This window comes from Pholis gunnellus (genome assembly GCF_910591455.1).
Source record: "Pholis gunnellus genome assembly, chromosome: 9".
Taxonomy (NCBI): Eukaryota; Metazoa; Chordata; class Actinopteri; order Perciformes; family Pholidae; genus Pholis; species Pholis gunnellus.
Genome location: NC_136535.1, coordinates 18,894,763 through 18,912,290, shown reverse-complemented (window position 1 = coordinate 18,912,290; position 17,528 = coordinate 18,894,763). Strand labels below are relative to the sequence as shown.

The window sequence follows — 17,528 nt, the reverse complement described above, 5'->3', positions numbered from 1 at the left end:
AAACGGTTTGTTGTTAGCTGATGTCAGGGAGGACAGGTCGATTGATTGAAGTTGCCTGAAAAACGTCGAAAAATGAAACTCAAGCGGTTCCTTCTGAGATACTATCCTCCGGGTAATACGAATACTTTTAATGTGTCCTAATTACGTCCTCTTTAAGGGAATATGCCACTGATGTAGAGGAATGTTTTCAACTTTGACAACTAACTGTGCTAACACTAGCTGCAAATATAATGTTGGTGAACTGAGTAAGCGTTAAGCCTAGCTAGGCTAGTCTATTCAATTCAGCCGGCTCGAGAGGCGTCTCCTGGTTCAATTCGTTTGTTCTGCTCTCAGGTATAATCCTGGAATATGAGAAAGGAGGATATTTGAGGACCAAATCGATCGACCTATTGGATTTGACTCCAGAGTGCGTGAGTTGTATCCATGTTAGCTAAGTGCACTGTGGTTAAACTGATTACTCTGTGATTACATATAGCCCTCTGTCACCTCGGCACTCAATAGGAGGTCAATGATGGGGTTCATCACCAAACCACCCATCCAACATACATGTCCACTGTTCTGAATGTGATAACACCCATTGCACTATTTAGCCTAACCATGTTGCATCTAGGGTTAAGTTACACAGTAAGTTGTAGTTAAGTTGTCGGTAAGTTATAGTTAAAAAAAAAAAAAAAAGTATCTTACCAAGATCTGGTTTGTATATTACTTTGTTTTTTTGAATGAGAAAGTTGTTTTAGATACCACACGACAAATCATTTATATTTGGGTAATGAGCTGACCGAATTAAATGCCTGTTGAGCTGTATTTAATCTTCAACAGTCTCATTTCTACTTGCTTGTACCGAACATGTTCGACCAAGATTTACTGAAATGATAATTATTAGAATTATTATTTTGTATGTATTTTTTCCTCATGTTGTCGCTTTTTAAACTATCCTTATCAGGGGATCTTAAGTTTAAAAATGTGAAAAAATAAACATGTATATTTTCCCACCTTGCAGAATAAACCCAGATGAGTTGTTGGCTGAAATCAGGCAATCAGAGCCTCTGATCACCGAGTCCCGGGCTGTTCAGGTCAAACAGCTGATCCTTCGACTTCAGCAGAAACAGGGCCAGCAGGACGACCACAGGTTCTGTTTCTCTAAGGTCAGACACTGGACTCATACTTACATTACTGGCTAAATATAAATAAATCAACCCGATGACATGACATCTAGATCCAATAAAATATCCGATTGAGCTACTAAGATGAACGGATGAATGGATTTTTGTTTTACTCTATTACACACAGGCATCTGAAAATATTTTTGGCAACATTAGCTTATTACAGCAGTATATTACTTCCCTCATCGTTGCTCTTTATGAATGTTATTTACATCCGTGGTAAGTGGGAGTAGTAAAATGAGCAAGTGCTCCAAAAAGACACTAGAGAGCAGCAGTGGTTAGGTTATTGAGTCTTAGAATTAGAAGCCAAGAAAGCATGCCAACAGTCTAATAACATGATAAAAACAGGTGGTTCGTGGGTGTCTTAGTGAATACACAAGACATAATTGGTGAGAGATTAGGGTTTGTTATGTAGCTGTAGGTCAGAGGATGTTTTCTGCTTGTATCTAAAACTGGTGACAAGGAGAGAAAATCCTTTCCCGTTAATGCAAAGTCAGAGTAATTAAATATGGGTATTACATGGGTATCTTAAAGATGAATGAAGTAAATAACTATATTGCCTCGGAGGTTTTAGCTAATCTCTCTCTGATCTTTTTTTTTTTTTTGTAGAGGCTTAAGGCGCACATACTGCCGCTGACCAACGTTGCCTTTGATAAATCCGGGTCACGGTAGGTTTATCTGCACCACACAAAATTCTCTCACTTTGGAATAAAGGAGAAGCTATGTATGTATTCATGTATTTTTCTCTACTCTTCTCTCTAATACTCTGCAGGTTTATAACTGGGAGCTATGACAGGACTTGTAGAGTTTGGGACACAGCCTCGGGCACAGATCTGCACACGCTAGAGGGTCACAGGAACGTGGTTTATGCAATCGCATTCAACAACCCCTATGGGTAATCAGCTGTTGCTGCAAATCTCTCATAGCGTCTGAGACTATTGCTCTATTTGACACTCAGTTTCCTTGTTTTACTTCATCTTTCTGAAACTTAAGAGACAAGATTGCCACCGGCTCTTTTGATAAGACCTGTAAACTGTGGTGTGCTGAGACGGGCAAATGTTTTTACACCTTTTGCGGACACACGGCAGAAATAGTATGTATGACCATCTGTTTTGACTGAAAAATGATTCCAGTACTGTTTGTTTTTAGTCAACTGTTGTCGCATAAGCTATAGGCTACTGTACAAAGTCGTTTTTTTATGCACATTTTTACGCAGCCTTTAGGAAGGCCCAAGGCCAACTGAGCATTTAAATTGCAGAGTTTAATTGTTGTCCTAGTATTACATGCTATTGCTTAGATAATAAATGAGTCTGACACATATCCTTTTTTTTGCTTTGTATCTGAATCCAGCACTAGCAACTGTTAAAGAGAGTTTTGTATCACGCAGGTGTGCCTGGCATTCAACCCCCAGAGTACACAGGTAGCCACAGGGAGCATGGATGCCACTGCCAGGCTGTGGGATGTGGAGACTGGAGAGGAGGTGGCCACTCTGACTGTGAGTAATCTTTTCTTCACTTACTCCATCCCAAGGCCTCCCTTGCTCCTTTTTTTCTCCCCGATATCCAGGCTCACATCCATCCATTAATAATGCATTAATTAACAGTTTATTCACTTCCATGAGTAATTATTCCTAATTTGAGTGTTGTTACCCCCGCTGATGGCCAGAGTACTTTCCACCCACACATGGATCTGACGGTGGGTGTAACTGCAACTCTTGTGTAACTTCAACTCTTTATTAATAATAATAACCCCGTCTGAGGTGAGGGTAGTGAGCTCTCTTTGATGTGCAGACTGCACGTGGGTCTGTGGTGTGACTGGTTGGTTGGCTGGCTGGCTCTGTCTCAGTGAGAAGCAACTCTCTGCAGCTCTCTCTGTTCTGTTAGTGCTACACACCACGAAGAATCCATAATGCTGAGAGCAGTCAATTCAGCATATAATCTTAAGCGCATGCTCATTGTTATTTATTTATTTCAAGAGTTTAAGAATCTACCATTGCGGCTTAAGTCTGTATTAGTTTTGAGAAATGACATTGTGTATTTCATGTGCATATTCATCCATAGAGGGAGAGGAAGAGAAGGATTGTATATCAGAGGAATAATTGTAACAGTGAGGGATGACGCTGTCTTCTTTTTTCCCCCATTTCATCCAGGGTCACACTGCAGAGGTCCTATCTCTGTGCTTCAACACGGTGGGAAATCAGCTCGTCACTGGCTCCTTTGACCACACCGTTGCTATATGGGATGTTGCTTCAGGAAGGTCAGACGCGATGATTGTTATTGCAACGTACGGATCGATTTCTGGATGTGTGTCGTTATTCACGCTGTACAGGAAACGCATAACACGAATAGATTCTGCGCACACGAGTGCACAACTGACTCATTGCTGCCGTTTCTGTTTTTTCTCAGACGTGTCCACACTTTGGTTGGTCACGGGGGGGAAATCTGCAATGTTCAGTTCAACTGGGATTGTTCCCTCATAGTCACAGGCTCCATGGACAAAACCTGCAAGGTAAACTAGCATAGAGTGTTTTCTAATACAATGATTTTGCCAAAAAGTCTCTTTCCGACTGCAATTATTTAGCAAGAGTTTGTTATTCATTCATTATATTCATTAACATTTTAAACTATTACAAAACAAGAGATGTGAGATTTATGTCCCACTCTCTGTCTCTCCCCACCCACTTTCTCTCAGGTTTCCGTCATTTAAAGGAGAAAAATGTAATCCTAATATGTTAATTATGCCAAGATGAGTCACGCTCTGACAAATTATCCACCTCACTGTATTCCTCTCGGGGAGATGGTTAAAGTAAAGACACTTAATACAGCTTCCAGCTGTTTGCAAGTCGTTTTATGAGACTGTGAATGTTTTTCTTTTTTTTTTGGGTGTTTATGTCTAATTATTTCACTGAGGGTTTTGTGTTACGTGTGTATTTGCAGTTGTGGGAGGCAGTCAGTGGGAAGTGTGTGGCCACCCTAGTTGGTCACACAGAAGAGGTGCTAGATGTGTGTTTTGATCTCAGGGGCCAGCTCATTGCTACTGCCTCTGCTGATGGTGAGACCAACAACCCACTTACTAAAAGTTTACATTACTCGTAAAACGTAAACTAAAATAATATACACATATATACATGTAAAAAAAGTAGAGTGCATGTACACAAATATCCCTGCCCGTCCCCATCCCCGTCAGGTACAGCGAGAGTGTTCAGTGCAACCACACATCAGTGTCTTGTGACCCTTGAGGGCCATGATGGAGAGATCTCCAAGGTAAGTACTTCTCATTTTAAGAAAGATATAAAAATGAGTCTATTTCTTACATTCTGTAACTCTGTATGTATCCCGTAGGATTACTTCTAGTGTATCTCTGTCAAGCTATCGAGCTAGCTGTATGGTAACAACATCTTTGCTTGTGTTGTAGCTCGTCATAGTGGAACAGAGTAGCACAGAAGTGAGTGAGGACCGAGGCTCTTTATATGTAGTTGCATCAGAATTGTATTTTTGGCTTTAGGAAATAGCACGATACACATTTACTTCCTGTCAACCTTTGATATTAACAAACATGGCAACAGGAAATATAATTGTACCCATTATTAGACTGTTATCTGACTACGTATTATTATAATGGGCCTTGGGACACATTGTGGATGCACCAGACAAGTTACAGGTGTACACATTTACTCTCAGTGGGTAGCGACATCTCCCCTGGCCAGGGCTGTAAGTAGGACATTGCCTCTACTTGCCTTGTTAACATTGGGTAAATGTGATGCTGAAGCAGAGGGACAGTAGTTCAGGCTTCAGGCTGTTTTGTGCTTACTGTCACATGGTAAAACTCTGCAAGTAGGACATAGATTTGGACTGTAGTAATCCTTCTGCTGATCTGACTAATTTAATCTGTAGCTTCTGAGCTAGATGTTTTCTGGGTGGCTCTCCATGAGAAATTACAAAAAACAATTGTCGTTTCTGACCATAAGTTAGCGTGGCCTGACCTTGTATTATTAGCCTCTGAACTCGGCACCAAATGTTGCACCCATACCGTCACATGTAATCGCACATCCTCAAAAATAACATTGCCTGGCATTAGCGTTGACCTTGTACTTTAGGGATTTTACCCATGTACCATTTTCCTTGCCTTGCTTTTCACAAGTACGTGCACGACCTGCAGGTTCTGGCCCAGAGGGTTTCTATGTACAAGGGGCTTAGAGGTTACCTCTGTTTACTGAAACATCAGTCAGTAATACGTAGGCAGGGTGGAGGCACATTTGAGAGGATTAGGACACTAATCTCTCCCTAACAGGACAACTCTCCCCCTCCCTCTCTGCTTCTTAACCATGGCCGGAGGCATTACTGGTTGTCAGCCAGTCCCTCCCATTCTTGTGAACGACTTATCTCAGAAACGCCTTGAAGCCATTTCTTTCATTTCGTCCATCAGGATGTGCACAAAGGTCAGGGTCCCTTTTTTTATCGTACTATACTCTGACTTTTTATGATTGATTTTTTCAACAAACTATACAATGCCTTTCTTGTCATACTGATTTTTTGACTTTTTTTTTTACATACTATACTGTCTTTTCCCCACATACTATACTATGACTTTTTTGACATACCGGTACTACATTTTTACGACATGCAATACTATGCTATGACTTTGCTTAAAATACTATGACTTTTGTTTTGACTTGTTAAAGTATGACTTTTTTTAAATTGAGTGTTCTATCCCTTTTCTTGATTTTTTTTTTTTACATATTATTCCGACTTTTTTTACCTAACATATTACATTTCTTTTTGACATACCATCAAATTGAATAGTATGGTTTGTGAAAAAGTCATTAAAAAAAGTCAGAAAAGTATCCCTAAATATATAATATAGTATCTCGTAAAAAAGTAATGGTATAGTATGTCAAAAATAGTCATCGTATAGTATAAATAAAAAGTTGTATAATATACAACAATATACTGCACTTAACTTTTACCAAAATGACAAATTCGTACAGACTTTTTTTCATAATCGAAATGCCATATTTTCAGCATACTTACTTTATAGTAATTTAAAGCTGAAGGGGAATAAACAAGATGGCTGAGTAATGTAGTTACTGTATGTACTTTGAGGAATTTGTACCAAAGAACATTGTACATCAGGTTGCATATCATCCATCAACAGCACACTCAAAAAATCAAGCAATATTAGTATGTATGCTGACACCGTTACTTCTGCAGCATTAACCCACTATTTAGGAAATGGGTTAGAATTAGTGTGCAATAGTGTTGTTTATTGTTCCTCTTTCCTGATGCTTGAATTTCTCTCCGTTTTCTTACCATTTTGTGTTCTTTTCATAGCTTCCACTTTTATCATCCATCTTTGTCAGCTCCATCTCTAGTCATTTCCCATTTCCTGTCTAGGGTCACTCCTTGGTGCTCAGTTCAGAGTTTTAATAAAAACGTACTTTACTCTTATGGCCATCTAGTGCCAGCTTCATTTAATTATCTCTTCCTGTACCTCACTATGGGGATAGAAACCCCATTCAGGTACCAATAAACCCAGGCTCCAACACAATCAGCTTCAGCCATGATTTTTGTAAACCTCTACTGTTAAAAACTAAGTAGTGCCACTGGTGCCTTTATCCTCCTCAAGTATTAAAAGTTAAATGACCTCTGTGGAATAATGTTGCTGATGTGTTAAGTGTTCTCAACTCACTCATTTCCCCATCGCTTGTAGCTCATTATCCCACACACCTCTGAATAAAACGTACTCTCGTGCCTCTCTTGGCAGATCTGTTTCAGCCCCCAAGGTAGCAGGATCCTGACTGCCGGCTCAGACAAGACAGCTCGTCTGTGGGACGTTCAAACTGGAGTCTGCCTACAAGTCCTGGAGGGGCACACTGACGAGATCTTCTCCTGCGTCTTCAACTACGAGGGTGACACTATCATTACAGGTATACACTCACACACACACACTACATCTGGCAGCCACGCATGCATCTGATAACCATGCACTGGTAAAACGCAGCCTCGAGCAGCGAATAAACTGCTTCTGGCCGGCCGTCAGAAATGCTTAGATACCCATTTTAGATGAAAAGCTTGCAGCTGTGTCCTTCTGCGCAGCCACCTGTTCTTGTTTGTGCTCTCCTGCAGGCAGCAAGGACAACACATGCCGAATCTGGTACTGACCCGTCCCTTGACCCCTGAGAGGATCAGACGGGCATACACGTGGACACAACAGCTCACCATGTACACCACTGTGTATACTTCTAATTGTGAAATACCTACACATGTTTATGACATCTGTGTAAGGTTAAAGTGGCTCATCCTCGCTTGATTATACAATGTGTCTCACTGATGTTCCTCCTGTTACTCAATCAGTTTGAAGCTTCTTTTGTTTCCTGACTTTACAGTTAACGGTAGTTTAGTCTAAAACTACGTTTTTGGAATAGTTCCGACGTTTTGGAACAAGTCTTGTACAAAGCTAGGAGGCAATTAGTTTAGCTTAACATAAAGACTAGAAGCAGCAGGACCCAGCAAGCCCGGCTCTGTCCATGTTAAAAACTACGCCTACCAGCCTAGACTAGAGGAAGACTCGGCTATCTGAGCTGCAAACAGCCCAAATGTTTTACTGTTGATGTTCATGTTTGCCTGATCTTCATGAACCCATTATCAGCTAAGAAATTCTTCTGATATTTTTGTTTCCACTACCTTGTGATGTATACGAAGCAGTATTTTCTGAAGGCACAATAAAATGATGAATGTTTGTTTCAGTAGCTTCAACTTCATATAGCTGCTTGTTTACAACCAATACAATGTAATACCGATGTGGATAAATGTGCTACTAAACAGTGTTCAGTTCCCTTTCTGGTGAGTGTTACAAATAGATCAAGCCCGCTTGTATTTCACATCACAGAAATTTATTGATGTCAAAAGATAAATACATTCAGTTCTACCGTGACAGTTTACAGCTGAATTGTGTGCTTTTCACCCCCCCCCCCCCAACACTAGAGAACCACTCCGTAGAGAAATAAACAGACCTAATTCACGTACAAATTCAACATTACAAACCTCACTCTGTCTTCCTGACATAGTAAAAGCTAAAGAGAGCAGTCCACTACTCCAAGGTGCAGAAGGTCCAAATCTACAGTATGTACAGTACAGCTATCCAAAATAATCAGTTCCAGAGTAACATGAATAAGAGAACATACTTACTTAGAACTGAATTTCAAGGTCACAACAGAGATGGTACGTTGGCCGATGAACACAACAAAGATATGGCCATCAGAAGAAGGTGAAAGAACTTTTTCTGGGCTTATGTTGAGCATGTTGAGTCGTGTGGAGAATTTAACCTGATATATATATATATATATATATATATATATATCTATACTTTATATCTATACTATACCTACAGTCTGCTTTGTTCGTTTGTGTCCCACGAGAGAGGTGATTCTGAAATTAACCGCATTTTCTTATCTTGTTCGTTTTCATTGAAAATAAATATACTTATTTGGTTGTGAGAATCTGTAATAAAAAAATAAAAATAACTGTATAGCTACAGTTTTGGTGTGCGTCTCACTAGAGAGGTGATTCTGGAAACGAAAACGTGCTTTTCTTAAAGGGAGACTTGTCCATTCATGGCTGCCAAAAGATACTAAACACAACTTCAATGGACAGATTGAGGTGTAGAAGTTTCTCAAGTATGTTGATCGTGTTGTGCTTTCAACTTGCAGTAGGAGACATTGGTGTGATGAGACAGGATCGGGCAAACAAGTTAGGAACATGTGAGATGTTAGAAGTGTGAGCGAATAAGTGTCTTTTTGTTTGCAGTAAGTGGAAGCTGCAGGGCCCTACAGCGTCTCCAGCAGCCAATCAAACAGGCTGGACAGAGACCGGCCCTCCTCTTCCTCTTTCTCATGTAGCTCACAGAACTGGACCACAGCGTTGAACAAGTCTGCAATCCGCCACGCCTTCTGAGACATCAGGTGGACCACCCTCTGGAACTGAGAGAAGATGCACGCGATTCATTTTTAGGTTACATCAGCGACTCACTTTAACAGTTACTGTACAATGATTGTAAGACAGCACAACTAAACTAAACTAGTCTGTGATAAATGTAATAATATAATAGAACAGTATGGCATAAAAATTTAAAAGTGTAGCATGCCATACAAATTTATAAGCGGGTCATAGTATAGGATGGCATAAAAAAAGAAAAAGTCATGTTATATATAATATGGCATGAAATGCCATCGTATATTACGACATAATGTAAAAGACTATAGTATGCCATACACAAACCTAAATATATCATAATAAAATATGTCATAGTATAGTATGCCACAAAAAAAAAAACATAAAAAGGATCGTGTATAGTATGCAATAAACATGTCACAGTATAGTATGTCATAAAAATCATGAAAAAGTCAGCGTAGCATGCCAAACATAATTCATCAAAAATATGGGACGCAATAAAAATGTCATTTAAAAGTGTCATGAAATTTATAGGATTTGTTGAAAAACAAAGACATAAAATAACATAAGAAATAACATAAGAAATATGACTTTGTAAGACATTAGAATAGAATAACCAAGGAAACCTAATCAAACACAACATTATTTGAAAATGATTGATTGATGATGACTGATCTGACAGCTGTGCCTACCTTTGCGACCCTCTTCTCTTTGGACTTCCTGAAGTAGAGAGCAGGAAGGCCCAGCTCGGAGGCAGCGATCCACTGCAGGGCCACTCTCAGCTCCGAGTCCACGCACTCGGGCTCGAGGTCGCAGTTCACCACCAACAGCACCCTGAGGTTGCTGCTGCCGCCGCCTGCTGGCCTCTCTGAGCCGCCCTCTGAAAAACCAAAAGGTGACAGGAATGCACGACTGTTTTTCTTTTGTGTTTTTCTTCTCTAGCATAAAGGGACAAGCAAAGCATTTCGTTGTGATAATGTCAGAATTTTTATGACAATAAATGAACCTGATGTCCGTGTGTTATTCATTTTTAACTCTATTGTATGTTAGGACCCTTCGAAAACAAGAGGGTTCATCCTAATGAATTAACTTCAATAACACCTTCAATGTTAAATATGTTGTCTACGCCATCAAAAGCCAACGTGCAAAACCTTTGCATGAAATATGCTTTTTACGGAACAGAAAAGGGCTCAGTTTTGATTTGAAATAATAAGTCATTCAACAAAGTTCTTTGTGTTCAGACACTTCTGAAACGTTGGGCCCTTCTTGATTTTTGATGTCCATCCTTAATTCAGAGAGAAGAATTGCTTCTATTCAAGCACATTCATTTGAGGGATTAATCACAATCATGCTGTACATGGAGTCACTCAACCGCTCTTGGTTAGCAGAGCGATGTTACAGCTAAAAGGAAGTGAATAATTAAGAAGTTGATAACATTGCGATGACATGAGAATCCATCACTACACTTACCGAAGACATTTTCCTTTGTTCCTGCTAGATGTCCTTTCTCTGTCTGCTCACTGTGAGGGAAAAAAACAATTGAAATTGCAACAACTACTTCCTAGACAGTGCACGCACACACGCACACACACTTACACAGAAATGACAACATACAGTATCACGAAACGAATAGTTCAACATTTTGTGAACCTATTCACTTTCTTGCTAAGACAAAGTTATGTCAGTACTGTAAATGTGAAACGACGGCCAACAGCTGGGTTAGCTTAGCTTAGCATAAAGACTGGAAACAGTGGCAATCTGTCTCTGTCCAAAGGTTAACAAAACTCAAGCATATAAATAAAGCTCACAAATTAACACGTTACATTGTGTTTGTTTAATTCGTACAAAAAACAAAATGTAAAAACAACACACTATGGGTTTACAGGGAGTTATGTGTCGGACTATTGCACCTAACTTGCAGTAAAAAAGCCATATGTTTCACAAAATGTCTAATGCTATTTAATATTCCTTTAATGCAAGTATGTATCATAAATTGTTAGTCTGATTGTGTTTTTAAAGAGTTGAGAGATAGATATAGATACAGTAAAATAGAAGAAATGCAGCAGACTGGAGAGGCTTTGATGTCTATTAAACAGAACATTATGATCTGCACTAAATGACAGAATATATAATTGGCTATAATCTGTCATGTGCAGAGCCTGTCACAGTCACGTGACACCTGATTGCTGTGCTCTAGGTGAGAACATTAGAAAATGCAACATAATATCTACAGACTTTCTGTCGTATTAGAAAAAAAATGTCATTAAGGGCATCAGAGAGACACATTAATGAGAAAGACGCCAGCAGCGGCCTGTGACAGCGACAGTTACCCGATTACTGTGATCTGAGTGGGCACGTCAGAAAAGGCATCCAGGTCCGCCTGGCCTAGGCTTGACGCGCTGCTGGTCCCGTTCCTGTTAACCAATAAAAACAACAGACGGCGTCATTCGCACGTTATCTCAAGACGTCCAACCACTGACGCGTGAAGAGGACAATAACCAGGCGCAGCGATGCGGGACATGTTGTTAATTAGCTGGTGATTAACATATAAATTGCAGCTGCAGCGGAATCGGACCTTTAGGGTGGGGGGGGAGCTGGTGATTTTTTCGTCCAGCAGCAAGCCTGTCTGATAATGAGGATGAGCAGACTTGGGAGGTAGTTTAGGGCGGATAGGGTGGACAGGCGGGGCTGGCAGCCGAGCCCTTGTTTCACAACATAGATCGGGGGAAATGAGGTGAAGTTCAAATAAGCAGGTAGATGGAAAGGTTGCAAGAAGCGGCGAGTGTTATGGTGGTGCAGGCGACTACTGCGGCTAATTAAGCATAAAACACGGAACTAATGTAATTGCCACACTGAGCAGTTTCCCCCTTTCCTCATCTTAATCCACACCTCAGTGTCTTTAGAAAAAAAATGCATATAATATAATAATATGCAATTTACAATAGGTGTTTGTCATGTAATTTGGTCCATAATCACAACATATGTATTGTTTTTAACGTAAAGTGATGACAGGGCAATTTAGACTGTTGGCTTATTCACCAGCATCACAGAGCTGTGACTCAAAGTTGAAAAAGTCAGTGCAGTTGGCTAAAACTACAGGGTTTCGACGCCAGAGGTAACCGCCCCGTACCACTGCCGCCTACTACTGCATGTAGTCGTGCATTGGGGGGTGCAGGCGACGCCTAGTCCTGTATGCGAGCTATGGAGAGGGCTTCGTGGAGTCAGCTCTCTGCCATATACTGCCTCAGCAGGTGTGGGTATTGCAGCAGCAGCGGGGAGTAAATTGGCATTGGCACAGGAGAGCACAGGTGTCGGTAGCAATGGGCCAATGAGAGTGGGGTGAGGGTGGGAGCAGCAGCGTTCGGAGCAGTATCAAGGAGCAACGGTTACTGACCCCTCGCTCAGCTGGATAAAACTACTGGTCTCCTCGTGGGGGTCATCCTCGGGGGTTATATGGGACCAGCTCCCCATGCTCTCTTCACTGCTAGCGCTCATTGAACGCTTGTCGCTCTTCACTACTGCAGCCACCGCCACAGTTGGCCTGTCCCTCTCACTGCTGGGGAGAGCAAACCGCAAGACGGTTGGGGAATGACCATCGAATAGTTTTTGCACAATGTCTTGCTGCAATGTTTTTGTTACTTTGGCTTTTTTTTCGCCCCAATGTTCACTCTTCATACTAAGAGAATGCATTCTGAGGAGTGAAAGCAGTATCGGGACAGTTTCGGCTCTAGAAATCATAGATACAGTGCAGGAACTTCATACAAATGACAAGCCTTTTGGAACTTAAAAATAAACTACGCACCACATAAAAATGAAGCTAATTAATTTGAATATTTTCAATGCAGCAGCCAGCTGCACTCCCCGAGGTTTTTATGTTTCTCAGGCAACTGATTCAATTAAGTCATAATCAGATGATCGGGGGATGCCATCCTTGTCAATTCCAGAGGGAAATCCGGTGGGATTGACTCGGCGAGTAAATGAGTTCCTCTCTCACACAAGGGACAAGCAGATTCACTCCACTCGTTCCTGGATTACATGTATTGTAAAGTGAATAGGAGCATGTCTTTGTGACTCTCCTGAGGCCCCGGAGCCTTTCAGCTGTTTCCCTCTGATTCACTATCGAAAAAAAGTCTTATTTTGAGGATCTGAATGACGTTAAAACACTCAGTAAAAGACCAACAGATCGCAAATGATTCCCCACATATGAATATTACATTTCTACTTTCCTCTACAGGTTCATTACCTTCAGAATATCCACTAAAATGTCTTCCGGTGTCTACGCTCTCCTGCCTTCTCTGAAAGGCCACTCAGACATTTGAGTTTCTAGAGTTAGAGTGAATTTTACTTGTTTGAATTCAGAATGCAAGACGGACCATGTCTAACATATATGAATCATTAGGGCTACATACCCTTAGTACGACTTCATATAAACACCATTTTTCAGCTAACCTGCTGCCAAACAACGTCTATCGAGCAACCTTTAATCTAAAGTGACACCAAAAGTCGTTGCTATTTTAGTTGTGTCAATGTAATCTAAATAGCTATTGAGAGTTTTGTGGTTGTAGTGGGCGAGCCAAGTGTGAGTGCAGCTTGTACCGATCAAGGTGAGTCGAACAGCCCCACAGTGGATAAAAGATGACGCTACTAAAAGCTTTCTGCACACACACAGTTCACGGCCCAGACGGCGTGATTTACAGCCGATCCAAAGGTTCGTCAAACCTCACACACACACTGCTAAAAATAGATCACTTTTCACAGTGAATGGACCATCTGTGTACCTGCCACTCGTTAAAAATAACGTGCGGTTCTTCATTTCTCACTGCTACTCTTGTCAGACATATTGATCTCTAGTTTTCACATCTACAGTGTGATGATCATAAAGGGTCTGACTCTCACCCAGAGGGACTGTGAGCAGTGCACTACCTGTTGCCCGTAGCTCTCTCTGTTCGCTTGGTGGCCGACACTTCTGGGGGCGTTTCCTGAGGTCCTCCTACTGTCCTTTCAGGGTTTAAAAGAGTCTCTTCATCCCTCTGATCTCCCTCGATGTGGATCAGCGGCACATCTCTGGGGCCCCTCATGCGGGGTACGCTGCCGTCACTAGTCCCGGACCCTACTCCAATACCAGTTTGCTCCTGACTGGACCTACTTCGACCACAAGTTAGGTGAGACTGTTTGAAGCCCCTCCTTCTTTCACCAACAGGCATATACGGCTGTGAGAGTGACCCAGGTGTGCCCCCAGCTCCATCTTGCTGGCCCCCCAAGGCAGACTTGCCAATATCCACAATGTCAGCCGCCAGGCGATTGGCAAACTGCTGCACGTGGGGCTGGGAGTCTCCCGCAGCCTCCAGCTCAATACTGTCCTCCGGATCGGCGATGATCTTGTTCTTTCTCATCAAGGACTCGATGGAGCTCGACCAGGTCTCATTAATCAGCATGTCTGTAATCTGGTCAGTCCTACCCCTTTGATAGAGGCAGGAGTCCGACTTACACAGTCCTGTGGCTGACACTGAGTTGGTGTGGAAGATGTTCAGGGTTTCTCCGTGCACGTTGCGGGCAAATCCGTCAAAAGAGTTGGCTTTTATTGGCGAGTTGACGGTCAGTCTCGAGTCGGAGGAGCGCCGGTCTGGGACAGAGGACTGTCGTATACAGAAGGGTGTTCTAGGAGAAGGTGGGAACAGGCTGTTGCTCCACTCCTTAGTCTTGGCGATGCCATACTCTCTGTTTTCCTTGTCCATGTCCCGAAGCATGAACCTGTAGAACTCCTCTGTGATACTCTCCGTGCTCGACTGTTTGGACAGGCAGGATGACGCCCTGACATTAAGGTGACCGTTTTTCTTTGATGCGGCCTGTTGTACAGCTGCAGTCAAAATGCTGCTGGCATTTTTCCCCGCATAGTAGTCCAGCAGAAGGTCAAAGCCCCTGCCCTCGGTCTCCATCTGGTTTACCATGAACCGTGAAAACTCATCTGTGATGCTCTCACAGCTGGACTGCTTAGAGATTGAGCTGCCACGGCTCAAGTTCTGACCTAACCGACTGCCAGGGCCCAGTGTGTTGGGTGTGCCTGTGGGGTCTGCGTCTTCTTCTGGAATGCTCTCATAACTAGAGGCCTTCCCGCGGCTCCACCTCTCGCACTGCAGCCTGCTGCGTGGCTGGCCTGTTTTGGAGGTGTCCACCACGTTAAGCTCAGGGCAGTTCATGATCCTGGCCGTGACTTCAGAGGCAAAGAGGGCAAATGGGTCCTGTGGTTCATCCAGGTTGACCGATTCGTCCACCACCCGGTTCACCAGCCGCTCCATCAGCTCTGGTTGCTCCTCCGTTTTCCTCTTGATCTCACTGAGGCGCGGCGCCCGGTGTTTCTTGGAGGCGGCATTGCTGCTCTGAGCTTCTTTCCTCCTGAGCACTGTGCGGCAAGCAGGGATCAAGTAGGCTTCTGGCCCTTCGGTAGACGTCCCTTTCAGGGCACAGAACCAAGGTTGCTTCCCAGTGTTGTTTTCGAGGCAGATGGCGGCCAGCTCCGTGGCCATAGACACGACTGTAGCAGCCAAATCATCGGCATAGCAAGTAATAGGTGTCCTGGACTCTGAATCCATTCTCCAAGAAAGCAGAGAACTGCAAGAGTTGAGGGAGGACTGGGGTGTGAGGGAGGACTGGGGTGTGAGGGAGGACTGGGGTGTGAGGGAGGACTGGGGTGTGAGGGATGCCTGTCTGCTGTCACTGCCCGTCACTACACGTCCCCTCCTGTCTGTGCTATGAACTTGGATTTCACTCAAAGGTTCTCTGATGGCACCACCGCCCTGCTGGAACTGCTGGTGTTCAGAGAAGTCCTTGGCAGGCAAATAGGTGGATTTAGACTGACTTTGTCTGCATGACGACTGCTGCTGTTTCTCTTTATCTGTGCCGTGTAGGATGCTGCACTGGTTCCAACTATTCGTGGACTGGCCATGGCCAACTAAGCACTGTAAGTCACTGAAGGGATCCTTGCTCTCCTTGGTGGTAGAAGGCTCCCTGGCACAAGTATTGCCCTCGTGTGTCTCGTAGGACCCTTGGTCACCTCTAGAGATATGACAGATTTTCTTCTGTGTCAGACAAAGGATATCAAACAGCAAATTGTTAACACTGTCCTGCAGAAACACCTGAAGGCCCGGTGCATCTTTTCCATTACCCTCCAGCTCCTTTTTCTTTTTTGCTTTCTCCAGAGCGTGTGTGAATAGGCTGTCTGCCACCTCATTTATTAAGTCATCCACTTCTCTTTCATCCATGTAGGATTGTTTTGGACAAGTAATGCCATCCACTATCTTGTTATGCGTGGCCTCCAGCAGGTGGGCTATACTCCGGTAGCCTTGCGGCTGAGTCAGAACCTCAGCTGCTTCCCTGTGTAGGACCTCGGCAATGTTGGCCCGAAACGCTTCGACGCTGGTACCTTCTGCTACACTGCAGTGCAGTGTGATGGCTGCAGAGGCTTTGGCAGCAGACATCAGACCACAGGATGCCGTGTGGACTTCAGCGGAACCTGCGTCAGCATCACCGCACTCCCCCGACTCCTCTGTTAGCTCCACAGCCGCTACAGCACCGGCTACCTGAGCCATGCCACACATGGCTGAGGAGAAGGAGTAGTCACCTCGCTCCTCTCGTTCCGGCAGCTCCTCCTCCGCGTCTTCCTCCGAGGCCGATTCCAAGGCAAGCTGTTCCGTCAGCAGCGGGTTGGTAATGGTGCCAATGACACTGGCAGCACAGGCCAAAGCCACCTCTATGTGTTTGGATGGGTGTCCTCCACCGTGGTGGGGGATTTGAGCCTGTGTTCGATTCCCTGGCAGCTCTTGGGCTTTGGCAGTGATATCCTGGTCAGGCACATGAGGCACCTGGGTCTCTGGCCATTCTGCCGCTCCGTCAGAACTGTCTGGGCTTTGAACTATCACAATCTTGGGGAGTTCAAAAGAGCAAGTGCGCTGCTGGGAAGGTTCTTTGGTCTTTGAAAGAAGAGTAGCGTTGGAGGTACGACGAGAGAGGGACAAGCTTACAGCAGCCTCGGAGACAAAGGAGGTTTCGTCTTGAGAGAGGCGTATGAAGGCGTCTTGCAGTACCGATTCGGCCAGATTGGTGGCGTAGTGACCAGCGGATTCCTTAGTATGGAGGCTTGCTCGCTGATGCCCTTCTTTTTTCACCTCTGCATCCTCCCTGTTCTGATAATGGGCCAGCTTTCCCCTCTGACATGCAAGTCTGACACCATGTTTCTGCGCAACCTCTACCAAGCTTTCTGCCAGGTCACCACTCTCTGGTTCTGTGAGGAGACAGAGAGAAACAGAGAACGGCAGAGAATGAAAGACGTCCACACTGATTAGAAAGCAGCTCTATCAGTTCCAAATACAAACTGCTTTCTTGTTTATACATTCTCAGTCACTCCAGACATATTTCTGTA

The 17,528-nt window shown here is 43.5% G+C and overlaps 2 protein-coding genes across 2 annotated transcripts in view; one reads left to right on the top strand and one right to left on the bottom strand.

Moving 5' to 3' along the window:
- Positions 1 to 72: 72 nt before the first annotated feature.
- Positions 73 to 7,468, top strand: daw1 (dynein assembly factor with WDR repeat domains 1; the record flags this gene model as incomplete). The annotated part of the gene is made up of 14 exons (XM_079166277.1): positions 73 to 112; positions 334 to 406; positions 1,001 to 1,145; positions 1,773 to 1,831; positions 1,936 to 2,058; positions 2,157 to 2,256; positions 2,551 to 2,658; positions 3,313 to 3,419; positions 3,569 to 3,671; positions 4,100 to 4,214; positions 4,350 to 4,426; positions 4,844 to 4,873; positions 6,927 to 7,089; positions 7,289 to 7,468. 14 exons carry the CDS (start codon positions 73 to 75, stop codon positions 7,321 to 7,323), a joined length of 1,278 nt encoding a protein of 425 aa, XP_079022403.1. The 3' UTR covers positions 7,324 to 7,468.
- A 1,520-nt stretch (positions 7,469 to 8,988) lies between these two features.
- sphkap (SPHK1 interactor, AKAP domain containing) overlaps positions 8,989 to 17,528 on the bottom strand; it is a gene marked incomplete at both ends in the record, with an annotated part of 42,373 nt that continues 33,833 nt past the window's right edge. Inside the window, 6 exons of the mRNA XM_079166808.1 lie at positions 8,989 to 9,141; positions 9,805 to 9,992; positions 10,583 to 10,632; positions 11,443 to 11,526; positions 12,507 to 12,668; positions 14,036 to 17,390. Coding sequence (XP_079022934.1) covers positions 8,989 to 9,141; positions 9,805 to 9,992; positions 10,583 to 10,632; positions 11,443 to 11,526; positions 12,507 to 12,668; positions 14,036 to 17,390 — 3,992 coding nt within the window. The remainder of the gene's footprint in view (positions 9,142 to 9,804; positions 9,993 to 10,582; positions 10,633 to 11,442; positions 11,527 to 12,506; positions 12,669 to 14,035; positions 17,391 to 17,528) is intronic.